Below are 27407 nucleotides of genomic sequence, written 5' to 3'. Positions count from 1 at the left end.
AAACACAGGATGTACGTGGTTCACCCAGATTGGCTACGTCCACGGAGTAGAGGAGTTCTCATTAATTGTGAAGGGTTTACACAAATACATAGGTTCAAGCTCTGGTTTAGTGAGTTCTAGTGAATAGTTTAGTACAAAATGACATTAGAGATTATTGTGGGAGTATGACCCCTATTTATAGAAGAGAGTTTCTAGTTTTGTTCTGACATTGACACGTGTCATGTTGTGATTGGCTTCTGATGTTGACACGTGTCGCGCTGTGATTGGCTTCTGATGTCGACACGTGTCGCGCTGTGATTGGCCTCCTGATTGAAGGGAAGCTCTTCTGGATCCTTGACGGTATAACGTTGACCGGTGCTCAGTAGTTTCGGGATTGGTCAAGTATGGTACAAACAAATGATATAAGAAACTGCAATTTACTTATGGGTTTCATTCTTCACTGATCTATTCCAAATACAGGCTGAGCAAAAGGAGGAAAGATTTAAGGAGGTATGTGTATTATGTGTTTTCATCAATACTTTTCAGAATGTGCCTTGATTGTTGATTTATGTTTAGCTCTAGAAAACCTGTACAAAAAGGAGTAGAAATATTTTTAGGCATCTTTTAACAGCCATTTTGTTTCCCATATATAGAAACCCCACAAAGGTGAAATGGGTTTTAGGTTTTTTTTTAAATGTGTATTTTGTACTATTTCTGTGTCTAAAAAATTGAAATAAATATGATCTTTTCGCTATTGCTTCTTCTTCCAAGTTTTTTTTCCACATAATATAAAATAGAAATAAATATTTTGTTTCTCTTTTTCCACTTTGTTCTTTTGCAGCAAAAAAATCATATATATACACAACGGTTTCATATTGTGAACCGTCTGTGTGTTTATCACTTTGTTCTTTATGGTTTTCAGTTTCCTAAATAAAGTTTGACATGTATGGAATTTGACAATTTATAACCATAAGCTTCATTCGGCCCATTAACACCTATTTTGTTTCTTATTATTGGTAGAGTTGTAAATAAATTTGTACATGTATGTAAACAGTATTGTCTACTACATATACATATATATAATTTTTTTTAGAACTTCTATATGTGTTATACAATTTTCAGTACAATTTTCAATCTCGTAGCAACGCGCGGGCACCCTTGCTAGTGCATGCTATAAGAAATCATTCATTTGTAGATCGTATTGTGCCATCAGTATTATACTCAATAGTGTCAAGTGGTCAGCCCATTGCATGGGGAAAAACACACAAAAAGGGCAAGCAGAAACGTGGAAGAAATAATATTTGAGCATTTGGCAGGAATAGTAAGTTTTTGAAAAAACTACCAAACCATCGCACAGATTCAATCGTTAAACGTTACACTGTGAGCCAAGATAAATATAAGGTATCAAAACAAATATATAAGGTATCAAAACAAACTGATATCAAAGGAAAATGTTTAAGACCATGAAAATACTAAACTGGATTGGGCAACCATATTTTCTATCGGTAACGAAACGAATAATTTAGAATTATACAAACCCAATTCTAGCTCATCTGGTTCCTCTCATCCTCAGCTTTGTATTTCAAAGGCTGAGTAGCCAAGTTTGCAGAAGTTGCCAAATAGTCACCATCTGAAGATTGAGAAAAAGCATATTCACATCAGAGAAAACTTTACATAAAAGAGGACAAATTAACATATTTAAAGTATTAAGATGCAAACATTCTTAAGATAGATCAAGCAAAAAAAATTAAAAGAATCCAATGAAAATACAAAAGGAAAAGGAATTAAAGAAAAGTTACAATTAAGTATTTCAAATTAGTGATTCATCAACCAAATAGTCAGTCTCAATGATTTATCAATACCATGGATATAATGTAGAAATCCAAGTAAACTCCGTAAACTATCAACTCCATCACACTCCTTCCTTTGTTTCTAATTTACCTCTCCTTCGAGCTTCTCGATTACAAATTTATAAATAGCAAACTGAACTGTCCATTTCAAATCAAATATACACAGGCAGAAAAGCAAAAACTAAACTCCCGCCACATAAATTAATCAATAATCAAACAAAGAAAATTTCTTGCAGACCAAAACAAATCCAATTGGATTTTCATGCGAGTGATTGTAATTGCCAAAAACAAAGACATATATTTAAGTGCCCAAATTTTAAGCTTTACATCATAATATATTCTTCTAACACAAATGAAAGAAAAACGGATCAAATTATTAAGAAATGTAAGTTAGAGTTGTTAAATTCACTTTCATGTGTACGATTCAAATTTCGACACATTTATTCATACTTTTACCAATTTTCAGACATTGCTAATTGCCAAGATAGCAAGATAATGAATTCTATGAACGAAAAAAAAAAGGACATGCAACTTCAACTTACCATGCCAAAGAAGCTCCATAAGAGTAGTAGCCCCCTCCTTAATGCATGTATCGAAAGCATTGCAATCGTACATCCTGGAAATTATAAAAATCCATCCAGTCAAGAGACAGTATAATAGTTGTGGGAAGATGAATGCAACCAAAAATCTACGATATACTTGATTTGTGATTCCATTATAATTTCACAAAAAAACAAAAAGATCAAATTTTGATTGAAACATCCAACAAAATCTCATTTGTTACAGATTGAACCAACCAAATAAAGAATCTATTGATATGATTTTCAACCTAACGTTACAAAGGAGCTTTATAACATCGCAATCAACATCATCTAAACCCAACTAAAAAGAAATTGATTTTATGCTATAAATTCCATGAGTAATTTGATTTTGCAGATTAAAAAGTCAGAATATTGAAAATTACTAACAATTTACACTCATGAAACACAAAGAAAATAAATCCTGTATACAAACTCACACAAAAGGGTGTTTATTTTTTGAAAATACTATTCAATTCTAAGTATTTGGGTTTACTTGATATCATGTGAAATCCCATTTAGAGAATGTTGATAATTTATTAGTCTAATTATCAGTAAAAACTTCCAAGCAATGTGCAAAACACTTTAAGCATTATCATTTCAAAAATGAACACATGGTGTTTCAGTGCACCCGTCTGATACACAGGTGGGTTGTATCACATGTATCAGGATTCCCACATGCATCACATGTATTCATTAAACTTAAGGGAAAAAATGAAGACGTGTGGTTTTCATGGAGCACACACTACAGATGAGAAGAAAAAAAAAAGGCAATTTTCACTTCAAAAATAATCTTCCAATATATTTACACAGTAGTATATTAATTGCACAAAAATGAAAATATGAGAAATAAAAACATATGCAAATAAAAGCCGGGAAAATAAAAGAACCGACTGAATGACTTTACACTTAACCCACTTGTTGAAGAGCAATTTTGGATTTTTGTTGAAGAGCAATTTCCAATTGAATCACTTCTTTCCCTTTTTCTTTTTTTTTTCTGATTACTCAGGTCGCAATCAACCTGAGAAGTCCTGAAATTAAACACCAAAACAAAACTCGATCAGCTCGAAATATCAATTGGAGGGGAGTCGAAAGCAAATCTATGACTTTAGCAAACATGCATATTATTTTCTTTGTCCAAATATGAATTTGACATCATCTCTTGCAAAACCACCAACCAATATCACTTCTAAAAGAAATTATACATAGAAGAAAGCGAAAGCTTAACCAACAATCTCTGAATTTAATTGCAGACTGTTCAATTGTGAACCGGAATCTATGCTTTCTTTCCCTCTTTGAACTTTGCTTCATTTTTTACAAAACTCACAAATCAAATCAACAAAAATTAATTTAAAACTTCAACTTGGTAATCAAAAAGAGAAGATTAAATACCCAAAAAATACTAATAAACATTATACACCATAATACACAGGGAAAAGCCCAAGTTTCAAAAACCTAAACACCACAATTATATTGGGAAAATCTTAAATCCTTCATTGCAACAAACCCCAAAACCCAATTAATGTTCCAGGTCGCATGCACAGTTTTTGTGTTAAAAGAAAAAAGTAACCCCAATCCTAAATTAAGCAGAGAAATCACTTCATAATCCCTAAATACTGGAAAGAAAGAATCTTTGAAAGGGAAGCTTCCATGTGGCATATAGAGATTTTTATTATAAGAAAAAAGTAACCCCAATCCCAAATTAAGCAGAGAAATCACTTCATAATCCCTAAATACTGGAAAGAATGAATCTTTGAAAGGGAAGCTCACCACTGCTATCATAGAGTGTGAGCAGAGACAGCTTCGGAGGCTGCAAACAAAAGCCCCAAAAAACAAAAAACCAGGGTCTCCTGAAATTGAAAACAAAACTAAATTAAACAACCACACGTAGAATCACAGGCTACAACAAAACCCCCAACACAATCCCAAATGGAAGGAAAGGGTAAATGCAAGAAGAAGAGATGTGACAAAGAGGGAAGATACAATCCCTCAACCCCACCCTCTCTCTGCAGCCAACACACTCTTTCCCCCAACCCTACCCTCAAGCCGTGCACCCAATCAACTCTTTCTGTCCCCCTAATCGCGCACCCGCCCTCACTCTCTCTTTGCAACCAACCCCCCCTATCTCCCCCAAATCACACCCCCACAACATCCCATCAGTGAAGAATAAAATCCAAAAGTAAATTGCAATTACCTATTAAGGTAGGATTAAAATAAGAATCTCCAAATAGAAAGACAAAGGATATAATACACAGATAGCTCACCAAAAAGGTGCAGCCCTTTCACAATGGTGATAAATTTCCGCTTATTACGCATGACTTTTTCAATTGTAATTTCTTGCTTCTCCTGCAGAAAAAAACACAACAGAACTGATTTCAATAACCACTCATACCTATTCCATCTCTGGAACTCAGTTATTTATCTATATATAAATATTGATTATGATCACATTTTGATCACCGACATAAAATACAAATCATTGTATATTTGCACAATCAAATATTTATGGAACTCACAACCGAGAGCCAGAGCTTCAATTCCTGTGAAACCACCCTTCTCTCAAACCCTTGGCGACAAATTCTTACATCATCTATACCGTAAACTTGATCAATCAATCAAAGATTTATAAAACTTTTGAATTTTAACCTCAATTACAACATGGAGACCCAAAATTGATCCAAATCAAAGTTGAAGAATCCTAATAAGAACAAAGGCGCTAAACTATAGAACTTGGGTATTTCTTAAAAACCCTAACCCATGATATTTTAAATCCTTAAATTTTCTGAGCACCGAAACACTATCAAACTAACATGATTAAAGAAATTGCTAATTACAAATGGGGAAAACTACAACCCATGGGTAGTTCCTAAAATCCCATCATGTTTTCTATTCCAAAATTTCTCGTCATTTAGGAAAACCACTAAGCTTGTCTACCCTGTACTATGCACCTAATAATAGCAAAAGGAAAGTAAAAAAAAAAGAAAAAAAATTACATAGCTATTCGGCCATAACTGTATCCTATCTAAAACGCACTAAAATGCCAGAGATAAAGTTTGGAACTCTGCACACCGTCGCAATGCCAACAAGTTCGCTGCCATATTGGCTGATCTTGGGATCCAAGACCAGCGAAAGTCATGAAAAGACTCCCCTAACCGTTTAGCATTAACTAAGGAAGGGTAAGCCTCCCGCCTGCCATTCTCAATCGAACCCAAAAGAGAGCTAATGGAGTCATAGGAGTCAAGATTCAACAACCACCTTTCTAAGCCCTTACTAGACCAAACTCACAACCTTTCAAGATTGCCAGAGCTTCAGCAGCACCTACAAACGAAGCATGAATGGCATGCCTAATCGTAGCGATGAATGAACCCTCAACATCAGCATCCCGAATAACAATCCCCACATAACCAGATCTCGATAGAGCTGACCAACTAGCATTTACATTAATTTTGAAGTATGGCGCAGAAGGAGGACGCCAATGGGACGACTGATGAGCTACGGTCTTAGGTACCAGGGGCTCCGTATTCCTGCAAACAACTTTAAAGTAAGCTCCTATGAAGTCTCAAATTGGGTGGATTTTCATTATCAAATTTATCTGTTGGTTCGTGTGGAGATCGAATGTATTTACTCTCATATGTTGCTTTTATGTGCTGGCACATTTGGAAAGCAAGGTGTCTGTTTTTGTATGATCATTGGCCACTCACTCCCTCCAAGGTCTTAGGTGTTATCACTAATTCCCCCTCCCACTTTAGACTAAAGTAATTAGTATTGAAGATCTTTTGATCATTCTTATTATTCAGTTTAAAAGATTTTAATGTTTTAAAGTATTTTGTGTACTAATTATAATTTAGAATAGATTTAAATTAAGATATAAATATTTTACAAACAACAAAGTATATTTAATAATTGACCATTGTTTGTCAAACAATTAAATTTATAGCACATGTAGTACTATGTCATTTTTGGTCATTTTTCACGGTTAAAGTTGTTTTACATAAATATCTACTAAACATTGTAACATTGCTTTTTTTGCCAAAAGTACATTTACAACTATAGTCTACCAAACACATTAATGCTTTATTTCATGGCTGTTTATTTTCACAATCCAATACAAATTTTTTTTTAAAAGCACAACAATACCAAACTAGCCCTAACTTGACTTGTGTAAGAACTTTTCAAAATAATGGTACAAATTCGTCGCATTGTGATGCGACGGTATGGGATTGCTTATCGTCCTGCAATCATTGTTATGGTAGCGTTATCCACAGAGAAAATGTAGTTGTAATGTGGGTGAGGATCATAGACTGATGAGTTTTCGAAATTTGTAAATATAGGCTGCTTAGGTGGTGGAAGATCCTTCTCATTACTTAGCGCGAAAACGACATCCAGCATGGAAGGCCTATCTGCAGCCTTGTCCTGCACACAAAGAAGCCCGATATGCATGCATCTCGTTGCTTCTAATGAGGAAAAAGAATCGGCCAACACTTCATCTACAAATTCCAATCCCCTGCCTTCATTCCATAAATGCCATGCCTGACAAAATTCATATATATTGGCTACAATTTCTAAACTGATCTGCTCATAACTTCAAAATTTATCAGATTTAGAATGTGAGCTTACATAAGATAGGAAGCCTAGCTGTTCTTCGTTGTGATAGAAGCTGGTACTCTTCCTGCCCCTAATAATCTCCAATAGCAAGATGCCGAAGCTATAGACATCAGATTTTTCAGAAAACATTCCGCCCATGGCATACTCCGGAGACATATAACCACTAACAAACAATTTATTAATTAGTATTTAGCTATAATATTGCTTCTTTGTGTACTGTCTTAAAAAAAATGTTCTTCCAAGAAGAGGAAAAGAAATAATGCTTACAATGTTCCCACAACCTTGTGAGTATTTGCTGGACTTTATGTCGCTTCAACGATTCGTGACAACCCAAAATCTGATATCTTTGGGTTCATTTTGTCATCCAAGAGAATGTTACTGACTTTCAAATCTCTATGTATTATTTTCAAACAAGAATCACGATGGAGATAAAGAAGCCCTCTAGCGACACCCTGAATAATATTGAAGCGTCTACCCCAATCAAGCACTGCTCTCTGTGTTGGATCTAATCACAATACCCATTAAAAATGTACAATTTAAAACAAATAGAACAGAGATCACCAACACCTTAGTTAAAGAACACGACGGCTAACGAAAAGAAATTGTAGCAAGGCATAAAGAGTGCCAGTGAAAGAAACTAACCGAATAGAAGAGTATCCAAGCTTCTGTTTGGCATGAACTCATAAATCAGTAACTTCTCGTCATCTTTAACGCAGCAACCCAAGATCCTAACAAGATTTTGATGTTGGAGTTTGGAGATCAACAGCACTTCATTCTTGAACTCTTCCATGCCCTGCCCTGAGCTACTAGATAGTCTTTTTACCGCTATTTCCTTCCCTTCTTGCATCTTACCCTACACAAGGCCGGCGAAAAATTAATCATTAGATTCATATCTGTATCTTGCAGTTGTATACTTGTAGGCTTATAGCTGTTGTGATAATATACTATAGCTAGAGAAAAAAAAGAATGCGCAATCACCTTGTAAACAGGGCCAAATCCTCCTTCCCCGAGTTTGTTTGTGATACTGAAATTGTTCGTTGCGATTACTATGCTATCGAAATTATAGATGACCAGCTCTGATGGATCATGCTTTCCAATGTATTCTTGAAGAGTGTCTCTTCCGTTCTCAATTGTATCAGTTAATCTGGCGTTTCCTGATATGGAAAACATAAGAATCATAAACCGAGTCAGATCAGCGGACTAACAAATAATTCAAATCAAACCAAGCATTTTTTTGCTAGTTTGCTCATATCAATCACATTCATCTCATTCTCTTACCCTTTTTATTATTAGCTTGCAACCTGTGGAAACCGAACCCTAGGGCACCCAAGATGCCAATCAAACAAATTGCTGCGAGGCTGGCAATTAACTTTATTGGCTTTCCTTCACCTGAAAAAATTGTATTTGTAACAGAAAAGTTGTGTAAAACATATAGCTAGCTAATTGGAGCTGTACAAGCAATGTTATTATTTACCGAGTTCTGAGCGGTCCAGGCGAATAAAAAGATCTTCTCCACCATAGGCAAATTCCTGTATATCAAGAAGGCCTTTGGACCAGACCAAACATCCTATGTTATCAACATGTGCATAAGCCAGGCAAGAACAATTTTTTAGGCACTGTGTCCTGCACTTCTGTGCATCTGAAAACTTGATATATTCATGAAAATCTGGTACTTTTAACTGCGTCATCTTCAAAAACCCGTCTTCATTTCTTCTCGAAGCGACTGACTGACTTGTATTAGTCTCACAAAACAATTCGGTTTGCCTCACACACCCTCCTGTCCTGTTTCCTTTGCTCCATTCCTCGTGTGACTTTGGTACAAACCCTTTCAAACACTTGCATATTGGAGTTGTTGGAGATTCAGAACGTTTGCAAACCCCGAAAGGTCCGCATGCTGCATACTTATCACATGAATTATTTTGTGCTAAAAAGTCAAGAATCCAGTACTCTCCACGTTCCGAATTCATAAACTTAAGTGTACCGTCTGAAGAGATGTCTGAGTACGCCAAAACGTCCCCGTAATTATAAGAACTATAAGAATAATACTTTGTTCCTTCCTCTGCATTATCATCTAATCTGAATCCACTTGTATATGCATCATTTGTACCTGGTAGCCCGATGAACTTTGATTTATCCCATGGCCCGGTTCTCCAGTAGGGAGTTGATCCATTAATCCAAATTACAATCTGTGATGGCACCTGTGGTGTCAATCCAACCATGAACATCCCCGTCGATGGATCACTCTCACTTTTCCAGGAAGTCAGGAAATTCGTCTCTCCAGATTTGCTATTGAACCCCAGCCGCATACTTGGTAGAAATGTGTCACTAGGATAATCAAAACTCTGCCACAACGGCTCAGCTCCGACATCATCTTTTACGACAAAGTTTCCGGTGTCTAAAAGAGATGCAGCTGAACCATTAGATAGCACCGAAATATTCGTTGACCAAAGAGGATTCTGTTTTCCATCTACAAGCTCCAGATTCCCCTTGCTGCTTATTCTCAAACTAGCCAAGGTGTCTGAAGCTGCAATCGGCTTTTCTCTGTTGGCCACCCATACAATTTTTCGAGGAAAAATACTCTTGTGCCATATCCCCACATACTTGTTATTACCGGAATTATTATTAGGACTGAAGAATCCCAATTCGAAAACATGGCGGGGGGAGACAAGAGTTTGTCCCTCTGATAATGGTTGTGCAGGACTTATCTCGTAAACTTCGGCACAATGGTGCCGTGACAGAAGAAGCAAGCTGAAGAAGAATAGGAAGAACATGGAGGAATTCATAGCACTAACACTACTTTCGGTTCTAATTTGCATCTGAATGATTAAAAATTCCCTGAAAAGCAATACGATCAAACATTGAAATACTGCTTTGGGCTAAAATTCAGATGAAAGAAATTTCTCAATAGTATGTGGATGATTCACGTTGCAAGAATATTAGACTACTAGGTAAACTTCAATTAATGCAGTCAAAGTCATGCAGAAGACTTTGATATAGATTTTGGCTCCTTCTGGACACACCTAACGTTCATTATGAGAATGCTACCTCTAGCTTCTCGCTCACGTGGCGAACTGAGAGCAGTTGGATCTCCTGCAAACCAAAAATATCATATACATACACACACACATACATACATATATAGGTTAAACTAGCAAAAATGTTCGCGCGTTGCTGCGGAACTTGAATGCACCAACCTTAACCACATAAATAATTTCTACACACAATAATTTAAAAGACGATGTAGTACCTAAGAACCAATGAAGTAAAATTTTGCTTGCTATATATGGATATTTATATCTACTAAAGTTCAGTTCCCCAGTTCATCCTGTGAGTAGGGGTACTGTTCACCAACAGTAAAAGGGCGAAACTGCCCTTGGTTTTTGCTTCGGTCCCCGTACTATTCACACTTTGCTACAGTAAGAAATCCGTTTTGTCCTTGCTGGATGCCCATCTCTCATTCCTCCGTCTCTGGTATAATTTTTTTTTTATTGATTTTCCTCTACCTTTTCAGTACATGCTTTCCACGCGTTGATCATCGTAGTGTTCCATCTTCTTTTTAGTTCTATCCTCTTATACACGTGTTGCTCAGTTCCCTCTTAGGCTACCCACGCGTCGATCATCGTCGAAGGCTCTACTTCCAATTCTTCTTGACATTTCCTTCCGTCTCCACCTCTCTCTCTCTCTCACTTCGCTGTCTTCTCTCCTCTCATCTCTCAGTCTTCCTCTAACTCTCCTTCTCTATTGAAAGAACCATAATCTTTCATCTTCCCCTCTTCTTGAGATTTTCTTGGTGGGTTTTCGTTCTCAGGTCCCGTATGTAAAAGGGTTTTGGCGATGAAGATCGGTGACAATGATCGAAGGTCGTCGCTGTGTGGGTGATCTCAATGGCACTGGTCTTCAATTCTGGTGATTTCTATGGTTTTGTGTTGCGTAATATTTAGGGATTTGGTTTGGGTCTGTGGGTAAAGCAATACTCAGGTCAAATTTGGTTCCCTTTATTTTCTCAAATTTGTTTCACTGCATGATTTTTTGATCCTTTACTGAATAGTTCTTAAGAAATGTTAGAATCTTTATTTGTTTTGATTTCTTTTGAATTTATTTTTTTTATATTTTATTTTCAAGCCTTGAATTTGTTTTTAATTTCTCTGTTAATAAAATAAGTTTGAGGATGAAATTTATTCTTTCTTAACATTATTTGACTGCAAATTCTAGATTCCAACCCCAATACCGCAGCAGCACGAATCCAATTCTTAATTAAGGGAGATGATGCAAAACCCAGAAATTCTTTGTCAGTTGGCTTCTCCTGAGACTATACAGGTATATTTATTCTGGGTGCCTAAGGTTTTGAGTTTTGAAGTTTGTGTTTGACTAATTGACCATTGAGATAGCCGTCATATATGACACCGCCAAGGCTCTCAATTCTTAGTCTTTCTTATTTACAATTTGGTTTGTGGTCTTTGACATCTCTGTTGCTCTACCCACCACCAAGCACAACTTGACAATCCTTAGCATTAGCAACTATGAGGGTCCTGCAAAAATTACAAAGTATGTAAGACTAAGAAATGAAACCTAATTAAGATTCACAACTTCTAAATGCAAAGTATTTAGAAAGAAATTCCATACAAACTCAATGCTCATTAGTCAATTTCTCTCTTTCTTTCATAATTTAACTTTTGCTTCTTATTGCCTTTGTTTTTTTTCTTTCTATCTTGCAAATACTCTTGACTTTGCAGCAATCACTACTGTCGTAACTGGTCGGCAACAATAACAGTCAACCCAGTAAGAAGTGAGATAGATTTTTCTTTGATATGTTTGATATATATAGCCCGAATTGATATTTCTCCCTTAGCTCCCTGCGGAATCCATATTGATTATATGGATTACCTATGCAACTTGATTGAAGTTTGATGTAATTTCATATTGTTAAATCCCTTTAAATGGATGAGAAAATATTGTTGAACTCCTCAAACTTTATTTGAGCTCTACTTTCAATTTAATTCCATATCAGTGAGAGAATGTAATTTTGTTTGAAAGGTTGGAAAATGTAATAACCCGTTCCAATTTTTAAAGTAAATTACATGTTTGCCATCATGTGGGTTTTGTTATTTAGGCCCAGCCCTTTGTGTTTTAACTTAAGGCCCAAGGTTAGGTCAATTACCCAACCCGTGAATCTCCTTCCTCCCTCATTTTCTGAAACTTTCTTTCCCTCTGTCACTCGAAAAACACTCTCATCTCTCTATTTTTCTCTTGCACCGTGATCACACACACACAGCTGCTCGAGAACATCATCATCATCGTCAAACCTCGTCCTTGTCTCTCTCTCCCGTCGCAACGAGATCGGCAAACCCAGGAAATAGGACATCCAGCGAGTTTTTCCTAGATTTTTCGATTGTTGACGATGCATGCATGTGATTTTGATGAAGGTTTGGACACGAAAATACGTCGGGGAGACTTCCCCAGATTTCCGGCGAGAAACCCGCCACTTTCGAGGCAATTTCCGGGCAAACCACGGTGAGTTGACCGGCATGCAAGGTATCAATCTCTTCGTCTCGCTGAGAGCTACAACTTTCCTTTTTGTTTCACTCAATTTCGTTGAATATTAAAGAAGTTATACTCATTTAAATCTTACCCAGTTTCCGGTGACCTCCGAGGCTTTCGAGGCGTTTTCCGGCCAAAATACGGCTAGTTAGACGTCTTTTGAGGTACTATTATCTTCGTCTTTTCAAGGGCTACAACTTTAGTTCTTGTTTCACTTGATTTCGTTAAGTATTGACAAAGTTATGGTCATTTAAAGTGGGTGTGGTTTTCCGGCCAATTTCCGGCCTTCTGTCTCTGCAAACCAAGGCCATCCGGCCTTCCCTTTCTTTTCCCGTCGGGCCTTAAGCCCGTTAAACCCCAAGCCCATTTGTTTTTATTTTATTTTATTTTGTCAATTGTTTTAAAAACCCCATAAGGCCTCGGGCCTTATATATATTCGGCCTTGGGCCGGTTCCTTTTAAAGGGCTTAAAGCCCTGTTCTTTATTAAGGCCTTAGGGCCTTTGTGGTAAGTGTGTGTGTGTGTTTAGGCGTGTGTGTGTGTTATGCATGCACATGCATGCCGTGTGTGCGTATGTGTTTGGGCTAAAGCTCAAACCCCAATTCTCACCCTAATATCTTTTTAACCCAAAAACCCTAGGTTCCTAAAACCTATTAAAACCCTAAAACCCACTTCCCTATTTATTTAAACTCTATACCCTAATCCGGATTCAAGCCTAAAACCCGTTAGACCTAATTTGATCGTTGACCCCCGGTCAACGTTGACTTTAGAGTTGACTTTTTGGATTTTCGTGTGGAAACCCTTCCTAGGCTAATTTCGACGTTCTGGACCCGTTTTTTAAGTCCGTTTTCCCAAATTTAATCGTTTGAGTAGGGTTTGACTAATTGTACCCTTTATGTGCTTAGGGGCAATTATTGCAACGTTTCCGTCTTCGCTAGTGGCGCAGCTTTTGGCGGCTAAATACTGTCAGTGGACCACCTTCAAAAATTGCATGTTTTATTGATAGAATTGCATAATTTAATAGCATGCCTTGCAGAATTATTGATTTGAAGAATACTTTACAGGAAGCATGATAATTTAATTATGATTGATTATATATATTTTTTGAACTATTTTCATTATATTGTATTTTCTATAGAACCCTCATTCTGGTAGACTATCTGATCGATGACGATAGGATTCTAAGAATGTGATCCAAATGACTTTCGAACACCTCTTCGTAGTATAGAGGATCGATGAATTTATGCTACGAAGTTGTATTTTAGAGATGAATTATGTTTTGTGCGTACCTAGTAAACAATATGCCGCCTGAGGTGAGGATCTGGTGTTGGCATTGAGGCCGGGAGAAATAATCCCTAGCGAAAGGCTGAGGGACACGAAGACAGGCATTGGGCCGGGAGTATTGTTATTCAGTGCACTCACTAGCAGCACAACTTGTGTTATGCTTCCTGATATGATTTCTGATATGATTTTCTGAGATTGATTTGCAGAGAGATATGAATTGTTTTTATGGCATGCTAGAGGTTTTGAGAAACCTATCACTTATTATTTAGTAGTTTTCATTATCTTAACTGTGGGGGTTAGTATGTTTATAGTTGTTTTCGTATTATGTATGTATATAAACTTGGTCCACTCACCCTTGTTTTGCGCCCCCATTCAGGAATTTGAATCAAGGCATACAATCCCGGCATCAAGGTACTTCCACAGCGGCATCTCCGAGTCATCTCGGGGTAGGACCCATTCCTTTGTTCATTCAATCTTATCTTAATTCTTGTTAGTGACTAGGTTTAGTTGTATGCTCTGAACACGTTCCTAAATTGTTAATTCATTGTTTTTTTTAATTCATAACCCGTATTTATTCTTTATTCTCAGCTTTTGCATTTAATAAATGGCTTTCGTCACCCTTGGGTGTCGGCCAGCACGTGCCTATCCTGGTATTCGGGTAATATCAGGGTCGGGGCGTGTCAGAAAAAGCTAATAACTCTTGGCAAAAATGTCTTTATGCAGATCACAGACAAGCAAACATTATCAGAACTGTGTGTGTGAGTTGCAAAGATACATGCGCAAAATAATAGGTGACCTCTTTATTCTATATTTCTAAAGTTTATTTTATTTTATTTCCAAAATCCAAGATGAACAATTATGTTTCTCTTTCTTTAACAATTTTTTTTCGTTCGGTTTTGCTGACTTAATAATTTGATTGACACCTACTTTTTAGAATTAGAATAGAATAAGGTTAAATTATTTGCAATTGTGGGGTAATTGGCAAAACTCGAGACCCTTTTATGCCTGTTTGAAGGAACAAACAGAGTTTGCAAACCCCTGCCTTGCTCATACAAACACAGTTTGTATATTTTTACAGTATATATTTACATGTAAATATATATTTTTACTGTACTAATAGTATGTTGTATGACTCACATTAAGATCACATATACTTGAAAAAGTTCATGTCGTGTTTTGTAGTCCTGACTTCTGTTTCTTCAGTGCATTTTAAATAGGTAAGGAGTAGGCCAAATAGTATGAAATTTAAAGTTGGTTTCCCCTTCATGTGTTCTCTTTCAGATTTTTGTTTCTGAAAATGAATTGCTTCAAAATTTTTATTGGCAAAGTTCATTTGACCTTTTTTGGGTTAGCCACTCACTCATTTGTTTCTCATTTGAACTTCTATTGGCAAAGTTCACTAGAATGTCCAAAAAAAAATAAAAAAAATCAGCCATTACACTGTTCGGGATGATAATTTATATCCAATATGATCATTAGTCAGTTAGAGAACCTGATTTGGGAAGTGGGTTTTAAAGTTTTAATAGTTTTGTTGTGTGTAATTTTCTTGCTTTGCCTACCAAGAATCTAATAACCAAAGGCTTAGTTGTTTTCCCGAAATGATTTTCAATTTGTTTTAGGTAAACAAGAGCTACTAAACTGTTATGCAGCAGGGGAATGGAAAGAAAGTAAAAATTCAAGCTTTTAATCAAAAAAAGAAATGGAGCGACACTAAACAAAAGATAGGTAAAACTGACTGATACTTTCTTTCCATTTGAATATAAATCAATTGATTACGTTTGTGTTTAAAATGAAGTTTCAATTGTTTCCGAATTCTAACAACGATCTCCTACACATTAAGATAATCTATTTAGAGTTTTGATCCACTTTTGATAATGCATAATTTCAGTTATTTTCCATATAGAGTTTCCATTTTTCTTACGAGTGAGAGAAGAAGCTTTAATTTGGGTTCACAATTTTTCCCTCTGTAGATTTTCGATGTAGGACTAATTTTCAAAAGGCACTTTAGGCTCTGGAAATTTTTTTTGTTATGCTTTTGTGATCATGTTCTAAATTGTGCAAACCATTTATTTAATTAGAGAAAATTAAGCACAATCCTACTTATATACATATTATTAACTTAAGAAACAATTTTGTTAGTCTTTTCCAAGAAGATTGATATAAGAAACTGCAATTTACTTTTGGGTTTCATTCTTCACTGATCTATTCCAAATACAGGCTGAGCAAAAGGAGGAAAGATTTAAGGAGGTATGTGTATTATGTGTTTTCATCAATACTTTCTCAGAATGTGCCTTCATTGTTGATTTCTGTTTAGCTCTAGAAAAACTGTACAAAAAGGAGTAGAAATATTTTTAGGCATCTTTTAACAGCCATTTTGTTTCCCATATATAGAAAACCCACAAAGGTGAAATGGGTTTTAGGTTTTTTTTTTAAATGTGTATTTTGTACTATTTCTGTGTCTAAAAAATTGAAATAAATATGATCTTTTCGCTATTGCTTCTTCTTCCAAGTTTTTTTTCCACATAATATAAAATAGAAATAAATATTTTGTTTCTCTTTTTCCACTGTTCTTTTGCAGCCAAAAAAAAAAAAAAAATATATATATATATATATATATATATATATGATTTTTTTGGGTACTGTTTATTTAGTGAAGCAACGGTTTCATATTGTGAACCGTCTGTGTGTTTATCACTTTGTTCTTTATGGTTTTCAGTTTTCTAAATGAAGTTTGACATGTATGGAATTTGACAATTTATAACCATAAGCTTCATTCGGCCCATTAACACCTATTTTGTTTCTTATTATTGGTAGAGTTGTAAATAAATTTGTACATGTATGTAAACAGTATTGTCTACTATATATACATATATATAATTTTTTTTAGAACTTCTATATGTGTTATACAATTTTCAGTACAATTTTCAATCCCGCAGCAACGTGCGGGCACCCTTGCTAGTGCATGCTATAAGAAAGCATTCATTTGTAGATCGTATTGTGCCATCAGTATTATACTCAATAGTGTCAAGTGGTCAGCCCATTGCATGGGGGAAAACACACAAAAAGGGCAAGCAGAAACGTGGAAGAAATAATATTTGAGCATTTGGCAGGAATAGTAAGTTTCTGAAAAAACTACCAAACCGTCGCACAGATTCAATCGTTAAACGTTACACTGTGAGCCAAGATAAATATAAGGTATCAAAACAAACTGGTATCAAAGGAAAATGTTTAGGACCATGAAAATACTAAACTGGATTGGGCAACCATATTTTCTTTCGGTAACGAAACGAATAATTTAGAATTATACAAACCCAATTCTAGCTCATCTGGTTCCTCTCATCCTCAACTTTGTATTTCAAAGGCTGAGTAGCCAAGTTTGCAGAAGTTGCCAAATAGTCACCATCTGAAGATTGAGAAAAAGCCATATTGACATTAGAGAAAACTTTACATAAACAAGGACAAATTAACATATTTAAAGTATTAAGATGCAAACATTCTTAAGATAGATCAAGCAAAAAAAAATTAAAAGAATCCAATGAAAATACAAAAGGAAAAGGAATTAAAGAAAAGTTACAATTAAGTATTTCAAATTAGTGATTCATCAACCAAACAGTCAGTCTCAATGATCTATCAATACTATGGACATAATGTAGAAATCCAAGTAAACTCCGTAAACTATCAACTCCATCACACTCCTTCCTTTGTTTCTAATTTACCTCTCCTTTGAGCTTCTCGATTACAAATTTATATATAGCAAACTGAACTGTCCATTTCAAGTCAAATATACACAGGCAGAAAAGCAAAAACTAAACTCCCGCCACATAAATTAATCAATAATCAAACAAAGAAAATTTCTTTCAGACCAGAACAAATCCAATTGGATTTTCATGCGAGTGATTGTAATTGCCAAAAACAAAGACATATATTTAAGTGCCCAAAATTTAAGCTTTACATCATAATATATTCTTCTAACACAAATGAAAGAAAGACGGATCAAATTATTAAGAAATGTAAGTTAGAGTTGTTAAATTCACTTTCATGTGTACGATTCAAATTTCGACACATTTATTCATACTTTTACCAATTTTCAGACATTGCTAATTGCCAAGATAGCAAGATAATGAATTCTATGAACGAAAAAAAAAGGACATGCAACTTCAACTTACCATGCCAAAGAAGCTCCATAAGAGTAGTAGCCCTCTCCTTAATGCATGTATTGAAAGCATTGCAATCGTAGATCCTGCAAATTATAAAAATCCATCCAGTCAAGAGACAATATAATAGTTGTGGGACGATGAATGCAACCAAAAATCTACGATATACTTGATTTGTGATTCCATTATAATTTCACAAAAAAACAAAAAGATCAAATTTTGATTGAAACATCCAACAAAATCTCATTTGTTACAGATTGAACTAACCAAATAAAGAATCTATTCATATGATTTTCAACCTAACGTTACAAAGGAGCTTTATAACATCACAATCAATATCATCTAAACCCAACTAAAAAGAAATTGATTGTATGCTACAAATTCCATGAGTAATTTGATTTTGCAGATTAAAAAGTCAAAAGAATATTGAAAATTACTAACAATTTACACTCATGAAACACAACAACAACAACAACAACAAAGCCTTTTCCCACTAAGTGGGGTCGGCTATATGAATCCTAGAACGCCATTGCGCTCGGTTTTGTGTCATGTCCTCCGTTAGATCCAAGTACTCTAAGTCTTTTCTTAGAGTCTCTTCCAAAGTTGTCCTAGGTCTTCCTCTACCCCTTCGGCCCTGAACCTCTGTCCCGTAGTCACATCTTCGAACCGGAACGTCAGTCGGCCTTCTTTGCACATGTTCAAAATCACCGGAGCCGATTTTCTCTCATCTTTCCTACAATTTCGGCTACTCCTACTTTACCTCGGATATCCTCATTCCCAATCTTATCCTTTCTCGTGTGCCCACACATCCCACGAAGCATCCTCATCTCCGCTACACCCATTTTGTGTACGTGTTGATGCTTCACCACCCAACATTCTGTGCCATACAACATCGCTAGCCTTATTGCCGTCCTATAAAATTTTCCCTTGAGCTTCAGTGGCCTACGACGGTTACACAACACGCCGGATGCACTCTTTCCATCCAGCTCGTATTCTATGGTTGAGATCTCCATCTAATTCTCCGTTCTCTTGCAAGATAGATCCTAGGTAGCGAAAACGATCGCTTTTTGTGATCTTCGCTAGATTGCTCCGGTCATTAGTGTGGATAAGTATATAAATGGATAGAGATAGGAAAGCAAACACAAGATGTACGTGGTTCACCCAGATTGGCTACGTCCACGGAATAGAAGAGTTCTCATTAATTGTGAAGGGTTTACACAAGTACATAGGTTCAAGCTCTCATTTAGTGAGTACAAGTGAATGATTTAGTACAAATGACATTAGGAAATATTGTGGGAGAATGATCTCGTAATCACGAAACTTCTAAGTATCGGAGTGTGGTGTCGTCTTGACTTGCCTTATCTGTCTCATAGGTAGATGTGGCATCTTCTCTGGAAGTACTCTTCCTCCATCCAAGGGTGGTATCTTTAACTGGTGGAGATGCACAAGGTAATGTATCAATTTCACTTGAAGCTTACTTGTAGTTTCAGGCTTGGTCAAGCGCGATACAAACCATGTAGTAGGAGTCCTCCAAGTCGCCGAGCTAGGGGGTCTGCTGAAAGAGGTGACAGACAAGGTAAGCAATCAGAGCTCCGACTGATTGTTCACCTTCTCCCCATCTTGCAGCAGCATGAAGGATAAAGAGAAGAAAAATGAGAAGAGATGATATGAGATACTTTTGCTTTTGAAGAAGTAACTTTCCACAGGCTTATTCTTGAACTGAGCTGGAGGGTTTTCTGGTTTCCTCCAGAGTATAAGGCCGACTGAAGAATTTGAGGGTCAAAACAAGTCCATCAAATCTAGAGTACGTTCCACCCTGCTGATATGGGATACTTTTGCTTTTGACAGAGTAATGAATGTATCGGCACGTGTGCTGTTACGCTTGTCTCCACATGCTTCCTTGTATCCTTCGCACTTGCCCTATCTGTTCCTCAAGCAGATGCGGAATCTTCCCTGGAAACATAAGATGTTGAAGATGAGTACTCGAGAGCAATGCCAGGTAAGTAATCAGGTAAGGGGTTCCAGGCAGTCAGTTCCTGGCTGGAAGCTTGATTCCAAGTGCTGACTGATTGCTCTCTTTCTCCTTGTCTTGCAGGTAAAAACAAGGCCAAAAGAAAAGACAGGGAAAAAGCATGATATGGGATACTCTTGCTTTTAACCCTGATGATATGAGATATTCTTGCTCTAGTATAGCTTGTTTGCAGAGGTATTATCGGGGGAAAGAAAGCTAAATATTTCGAAAGGCTTCGTTGGGAGTGCCCTCTCAGATATGATGAAGGGTTGAGCATTTTTGCAGGTCTACCTGTCCGTTGGGGATGGAGGTCGACATATATAGGAGTCTCCCTAACAACAAGTAGTAATGCTATTCCTTTACCCTGCTTGGTCATAGCACGGTAGTGGGAGCTGCCAGTTTCACATGTTTTAACTCTGTCAGAGCACTTTGAAAAAGTGGTCTGTGGTATCTGGCTCTCGAGATTCGGAGAACGATGCCTCTTCGATTTTTGAGAAAGCAATCATGCTGGGGGTATGACTCTCGAGATTCGGAGAGCAGTGTCTCTTCGATTTTTGAGGAAGTAATCATGTTGGGAGTCTGGCTCTCGAGATTCGGAGGGTGGTGCCTCTTCGATTTTGGAGCAAGCAATCTTGTTGGGAGTGTTGTCTCGAATGTGAGTAAAGGTTGTGCATGTTTGCTAGTCTACCTTGCCACGAAGCACAAAGGTTGACACACAGAGACTTTCCAATTATCCAGCAGTGGTACTGTTCCTTTACCCTCTCTTCGATTTTGAGAAAGTAGTCATGTTGGGAGTCTGGCTCTCGAGATTCGGAGGACGGTGCCTCTTCGATTTTGGAGCAAGCAATCTTATTGGGAGTGTTTTCTCGAATGTGAGTAAAGGTTGGGCATGTTTGCTAGTCTACCTTGCCACGAAGCACAGAGGTTGACACACAGGGACTTTCCAATTATCCAGCAGTGGTACTGTTCCTTTACAGTTGTGGGTAATAATATGGTAGCTAGACCTTCAAAATTTATGTGTCTAAACTTTTGTTAGTGCTGTTTCTTTGCTATTCTTTTACCTTTCTTGGTCAGAGCGATGTAGTGGGAGCTGCAAGCTTCACGTGCTCAACTTTGGCAAAGTTATTTGTGGTACCCATGAGCTATTGTTGCGTGTGGGAAGTGGGTGATTGAACAGTAAGATTCATGTGCTTTCTACTTCACCAGAAGTCTTCGACAGAATGCCCATAATTTCTGCAAAGCTGAGTATGCGTGTGACAGGTGTTGACAAGGCTAGAAAAGTAGGTGCCTATTCGATTTCTGAGATCGGCCCTCGTGGTCTCTGAGCAGCCCAGCTTTTGAGAAAGCGAGCGCCTCTTCGATTGATTCGGAGAACGATGCCTCATCGATTTTTGAGAAAGCAATCATGCTGGGGGTCTGGCTCTCGAGATTCGGGGAGCAGTGTCTCTTCGATTTTTGAGAAAGTAATCATGTTGGGAGTCTGGCTCTCGAGATTCGGAGGGCGGTGCCTCTTCGATTTTGGAGCAAGCAATCTTGTTAGGAGTGTTTTCTCGAATGTGAGTAAAGGTTGGGCATGTTTGCTAGTCTACCTTGCCACGAAGCATAGAGGTTGACACACAGGGACTTTCCAATTATCCAGCAATGGTACTGTTCCTTTACCCTCTCTTTGATTTTTAAGAAAGTAGTCATGTTGGGAGTCTGGCTCTCGAGATTCGGAGGACGGTGCCTCTTCGATTTTGGAGCAAGCAATCTTATTGGGAGTGTTTTCTCGAATGTGAGTAAAGGTTGGGCATGTTTGCTAGTCTACCTTGCCACGAAGCACAGAGGTTGACACACAGGGACTTTCCAATTATCCAGCAGTGGTACTGTTCCTTTACCCTTGTGGGTAATAATATGGTATCTAGACCTTCAAAATTTATGGGTCTAAACTTTGTTAGTGCTGTTTCTTTGCTATTCTTTTACCCTTCTTGGTCAGAGCGATGTAGTGGGAGCTGCAAGCTTCACGTGCTCAACTTTGGCAGAGAACTTTGGCAAAGTTATCTGTGGTACCCATGAGCTATTGTTGCATGTGGGAAGTGGGTGATTGAACAGTAAGATTCATGTGTTTTCTACTTCCCCAGAAGTCTTTGACAGAATGCCCATAATTTCCGCAAAACTGAGTGTGCGTGTGACAGGTGCTGACAAGGCTGGAAAAGGCTGGAAAAGTAGGTGCCTCTTCGATTTCTGATATCGGCCCTCGTGGTCTCTGGGGAGCCCAGCTTTTGAGAAAGCGAGCGCCTCTTCGATTTTTGAGATCGGCCTTCGTGGTCTTTGAGCAGCCCAACTTTTGAGAAAGCAAACGCCTCTTCGATTTCTGAGATCAACCCTCGTGATCTCTAAGCAGCCCAGCTTTTGAGAAAGCAAACGCCTCTTCGATTTCTGAGCAGGCGCCTCTTCGATTTCTGAAGCTTCGTCGAGTGCAGATTTTTATAGGGGCTGGCATTAAGTTCCAAAGCACACTTGAATCTCCACCAGTAGAAGCTTCATTCTTGCACTTCTAAGACCTTGATTTGTCCGACCTCTTCTCTTTTCAACACCTTTGAAAATGTCTGGCCCCTCCGACCGTCGTTTTGACTTGAACCTTGTTGAAGAGGCAGCCCCGCCTTCTCCAGACAACATATGGCGCCCATCCTTCGTCTCCCCTACTGGTCCTCTTACCGTTGGGGATTCCGTGATGAAGAATGATATGACCGCTGCGGTGGTGGCCAGGAACCTTCTCACTCCCAAAGATAACAGACTACTTTCCAAACGGTCTGATGAGTTAGCTGTTAAGGATTCGCTGGCTCTCAGTGTTCAGTGTGCAGGTTCTGTGTCTAATATGGCCCAACGCCTATTTGCTCGAACCCGCCAAGTTGAATCATTGGCGGCTGAAGTGATGAGTCTCAAACAGGAGATTAGAGGGCTCAAGCATGAGAATAAACAGTTGCACCGGCTCGCACATGACTATGCTACAAACATGAAGAGGAAGCTTGACCAGATGAAGGAAACTGATGGTCAGGTTTTACTTGATCATCAGAGATTTGTGGGTTTGTTCCAAAGGCATTTATTGCCTTCGTCTTCTGGGGCTGTACCGCGTAATGAAGCTCCAAATGATCAACCTCTGATGCCTCCTCCTTCTAGGGTTCTGTCCAGTACTGAGGCTCCAAATGATCCCCCTCCGGTGCCTTCTCTTTCTGGGGCTCTACCGACTGCTGAGACTTCTCCTAAGCAACCTTTGTGAAGGCTCCCTCTTGTGTGCTTATTTTGACTCATGTATATGTACATATTTGTAGCTTATCGGGGATATCAATAAATAAGATTTCCTTCATTTCAACGTATTGTGTTAAATACACCAAAGCCTTCTTCGCTAAGTTCTTTGAATTTTCTTTTGTTAAAGCTTGTATGTTGAAGCTTTCTGAGTGGAGCATGTAGGTTGGGGTAGTGTTCTCTTAATTTCCCGAATGAGGAAAACTTCTCGGTTGGAGACTTGGAAAATCCAAGTCACTGAGTGGGATCGGCTATATGAATCTTAGAACGCCATTGTGCTCGATCCTGTGTCATGTCCTTCGTTAGATCCAAGTACTCTAAGTCTTTTCTTAGAGTCTCTTCCAAAGTTTTCCTAGGTCTTCCTCTACCCCTTCGGCCCTGAACCTCTGTCCCATAGTCGCATCTTCTAATCGGAACGTCAGTAGGCCTTCTTTGCACATGTCCAAACCACCGTAACCGATTTTCTCTCATCTTTCCTTCAATTTCGGCTACTCCTACTTTACCCCGGATATCCTCATTCCTAATCTTATCCTTTCTCGTGTGCCCACACATCCAACGAAGCATCCTCATCTCCGCTACACCCATTTTGTGTACGTGTTGATGTTTCACCGCCCAACATTCTGTGCCATACAGCATCGCCGGCCTTATTGCCGTCCTATAAAATTTTCCCTTGAGCTTCAGTGGCATACGGCGGTCACACAACACGCCGGATGCACTCTTCCACTTCATCCATCCAGCTTGTATTCTATGGTTGAGATCTCCATCTAATTCTCCGTTCTTTTGCAAGATAGATCCTAGGTAACGAAAACGGTCGCTCTTTGGTATTTCTTGATCTCCGATCCTCACCCCTAACTCGTTTTGGCCTCCATTTGCACTGAACTTGCACTCCATATATTCTGTCTTTGATCGGCTTAGGCGAAGACCTTTAGATTCCAACACTTCTCTCCAAAGGTTAAGCTTTGCATTTACCCCTTCCTGAGTTTCATCTATCAACACTATATCGTCTGCGAAAAGCATACACCAAGGAATATCATCTTGAATATGTCGTGTTAACTCATCCATTACCAACGCAAAAAGGTAAGGACTTAAGGATGAGCCTTGATGTAATCCTACAGTTATGGGAAAGCTTTTGGTTTGTCCTTCATGAGTTCTTACGGCAGTCTTTGCTCCTTCATACATATCCTTTATAGCTTGGATATATACACTCATGAAACACAAAGAAAATAAATCCTGTATACAAACTCACACAAAAGGGTGTTTATTTTCCAAAAATACTATTCAATTCTAAGTATTTGGGTTTACTTGATATCATGTGAAATCCCATTTAGAGAATGTTGATAATTTATTAGTCTAATTATCAGTAAAAACTTCCAAGCAATGTGCAAAACACTTTAAGCATTATCATTTCAAAAATGAACACATAGTGTTTCAGTGCACCCGTCTGATACACAGGTGGGCTGTATCACATGTATTAGGATTCCCACATGCATCACATGTATTCATTAAACTTAAGGGAAAAAATGAACACGTGTGGTTTTCATGGAGCACACACTACAGATGAGAAGAAAAAAAAAGGCAATTTTCACTTCAAAAATAATCTTCCAATATATTTACACAGTAGTAAATTAATTGCACAAAAATGAAAATATGAGAAATAAAAACATATGCAAATAAAAGCCGGGAATATAAAAGAACCGATTGAATGACTTTACACTTAACCCACTTGTTGAAGAGAAATTTTGGATTTTTGTTGAAGAGCAATTTCCAATTGAATCACTTCTTTCCCTTTTTTTTCTGTTTCTGATTACTCAGGTCGCAATCAACCTGAGAAGTCCTGAAATTAAACACCAAAACAAAACTCGATCAGCTCGAAATATCAATTGGAGGGGAGTGGAAAGCAAATCTATGACTTTAGCAAACATGCATATTATTTTCTTTGTCCAAATATGAATTTGACATCATCTCTTGCAAAACCACCAACCAATATCACTTCTCAAAGAAATTATACATAGAAGAAAGCGAAAGCTTAACCAACAATCTTTGAATTTAATTGCAGACTGTTCAATTGTGAACCGGAATCTATGCTTTTTTTCCCTCTTGACTTTGAACTTTGCTTCATTTTTTACAAAACTCACAAATCAAATCAACAAAAATTAATTAAAAACTTCAACTTGGTAATCAAAAAGAGAAGATTAAATACCCAAAAAATACTAATAAACATTAAACACCATAATACACAGGGAAAAGCCCAAGTTTCAAAAACCTAAACACCACAATTATATTGGGAAAATCTTAAATCCTTCATTGCAACAAACCCCAAAACCCAATTACTGTTCCAGGTGGCATGCACAGTTTTTGTGTTAAAAGAAAAAAGTAACCCCAATCCTAAATTAAGCAGAAAAATCACTTCATAATCCCTAAATACTGGAAAGAAAGAATCTTTGAAAGGGAAGCTTCCAGGTGGCATACAGAGATTTTTATTATAAGAAAAAAGTAACCACAATCCCAAATTAAGCAAAGAAATCACTTCATAATCCCTAAATATTGGAAAGAATGAATCTTTGAAAGGGAAGCTCACCACTGCTATCATAGGGTGTGAGCGGAGACAGCTTTGGAGGCTGCAAACAAAAGCCCCAAAAAACAAAAAACCAGGGTCTCCTGAAATTGAAAACAAAACTAAATTAAACAACCACACGTAGAATCACAGGCTACAACAAAACCTCCAACACAATCCCAAATGGAAGGAAAGGGTAAATGCAAGAAGAAGAGATGTGACAAAGAGGGAAGATACAATCCCTCAACCCCACCCTCTCTCTGCAGCCAACACACTCTTTCCCCCAACCCTACCCTCAAACCGTGCACCCAATCAACTCTTTCTGTCCCCCTAATCGTGCACCCGCCCTCACTCTCTCTTTGCAACCAACCCCCCCTATCTCCCCCAAATCACGCCCCCACAACATCCCATCAGTGAAGAATCAAATCCAAAAGTAAATTGCAGTTACCTATTAAGGTAGGATTAAAATAAGAATCTCCAAATAGAAAGACAAAGGATATAATACACAGATAGCTCACCAAAAAGGTGCAGCCCTTTCACAATGGTGATAAATTTCCGCTTATTACGCATGGCTTTTTCAATTGTAATTTCTTGCTTCTCCTGCAGAAAAAAACACAACAGAACTGATTTCAATAACCACTCATACCTATTCCATCTCTGGAACTCAGTTATTTATCTATAGATAAATATTGATTATGATCACATTTTGATCACCGACATAAAATACAAATCATTGTATATTTGCACAATCAAATATTTATGGAACTCACAATCGAGAGCCAGAGCTTCAATTCCTGTAAAACCACCATTCTCTCAAACCCTTGGCGACAAATTCTTCCATCATCTATACCGTAAACTTGATCAATCAATCAAAGATTTACAAAACTTTTGAATTTTAACCTCAATTACAACATGCAGACCCAAAATTGATCCAAATCAAAGTTGAAGAATCCTAATAAGAACAAAGGCGCTAAACTATAGAACTTGGGTATTTCTTAAAACCCCTAACCCATGATATTTTAAATCCTTAAATTTTCTGAGCACCGAAACAGTATCAAACTAACATGATTAAAGAAATTGCTAATTACAAATGGGGAAAACTACAGCCCATGGGTAGTTCCTAAAATCCCATCATGTTTTCTATTCCAAAATTTCTCGTTATTTAGGAAAACCACTAAGCTTGTCTACCCTGTACTATGCATCTAATAATAGCGAAAGGAAAGAAAAAAAAGAGAAAAAAAATTACATAGCTATTCGGCCATAACTGTATCCTATCTAAAATGCACTAAAATGCCAGAGATAAAGTTTGGAACTCAGTATTGTATAACATTTATAGATGACAACCAATGTAAATTTGTGAAAAGCGAAACCACCCCATTGTTTTGAATGTTGTTATTTTGGGAAACCTTGCAAATCACAATGAATAGCATCTGATAACCTTAAATAGGGCCAAGAATTTCGACTCACCATCCTCCTTTAGCACAGAGCAACTCGCTTCCGCAGCAAAGTAACAAACCAGAATAACACGCTCCTGTTGAAGAATGTATCCATTGCCAAAAGAAAGTGCACA

At 37.6% G+C, this 27407-nt stretch overlaps 3 protein-coding genes, 1 long non-coding RNA gene and 1 pseudogene across 7 annotated transcripts in view; 1 reads left to right on the top strand and 4 right to left on the bottom strand.

Annotated features, from left to right (window-relative positions):
• Positions 1-4722, bottom strand: part of LOC126624315 (G-type lectin S-receptor-like serine/threonine-protein kinase At1g61480) — a 72125-nt gene extending 67403 nt beyond the window's left edge. Inside the window, exon 1 of one of the 2 annotated variants that reach the window (XM_050293373.1) lies at positions 4661-4722. The gene's annotated coding sequence lies outside the window, so the exon portion shown is untranslated. Of the gene's footprint in view, positions 1-3862; positions 3929-4660 lie in introns of those variants that run through there. The other variant, XM_050293375.1, reaches the window with a different exon arrangement.
• LOC126622952 (uncharacterized) lies at positions 1524-27407 on the bottom strand. Its single transcript, XM_050291618.1, has 6 exons — positions 27305-27407; positions 26608-26681; positions 26356-26437; positions 4098-4257; positions 2372-2445; positions 1524-1609 (listed from the first exon to the last, which is right to left on the bottom strand). The coding sequence occupies exons 2-6, from the start codon at positions 26644-26646 to the stop codon at positions 1524-1526; spliced, it is 441 nt and encodes a 146-aa protein (XP_050147575.1). The 5' UTR covers positions 26647-26681; positions 27305-27407.
• On the bottom strand, positions 6463-10101 carry LOC126624323 (G-type lectin S-receptor-like serine/threonine-protein kinase At1g61550; annotated as a pseudogene).
• The window catches only part of LOC126624322 (G-type lectin S-receptor-like serine/threonine-protein kinase At1g61550), a 31974-nt gene continuing 11029 nt past the window's right edge, over positions 6463-27407 (bottom strand). Inside the window, exon 9 of the transcript XR_007624050.1 lies at positions 6463-6554. The gene's annotated coding sequence lies outside the window, so the exon portion shown is untranslated. The remainder of the gene's footprint in view (positions 6555-27407) is intronic.
• LOC126624363 (uncharacterized) lies at positions 10487-16390 on the top strand. Of its 3 annotated transcripts, XR_007624072.1 has the most exons (6): positions 10487-10990; positions 11225-11798; positions 14210-14279; positions 14557-14624; positions 15453-15558; positions 16051-16387. It is a non-coding gene; the product is annotated as an uncharacterized LOC126624363 (long non-coding RNA). The 3 variants fall into 3 exon arrangements; XR_007624074.1 differs by having other exon boundaries at positions 11225-11329; positions 15453-16390; XR_007624073.1 differs by lacking the exon at positions 14210-14279 and having other exon boundaries at positions 15453-16390.

This window comes from Malus sylvestris, chromosome 5 (assembly GCF_916048215.2).
Source record: "Malus sylvestris chromosome 5, drMalSylv7.2, whole genome shotgun sequence".
NCBI lineage: Eukaryota > Viridiplantae > Streptophyta > Magnoliopsida > Rosales > Rosaceae > Malus > Malus sylvestris.
The sequence above is the reverse complement of the archived record's forward strand: the minus strand, read 5'-3'. Positions and strand labels throughout refer to the sequence as shown.

Bases quoted from the DNA above. Each gene is read 5' to 3' on its own strand.
- LOC126622952 (XM_050291618.1), bottom strand. From the start codon at position 26,646: ATGGTGGTTTTACAGGAATTGAAGCTCTGGCTCTCGATT. The intron at 26,438-26,607 runs GTGAGTTCCATA...TTTTTTCTGCAG, and splicing joins TGAAGCTCTGGCTCTCGATT to GAGAAGCAAGAAATTACAAT. The intron at 2,446-4,097 runs GTTACTTTTTTC...TATAATTTCCAG, and splicing joins CTGCTTAATTTGGGATTGGG to GATGTACGATTGCAATGCTT.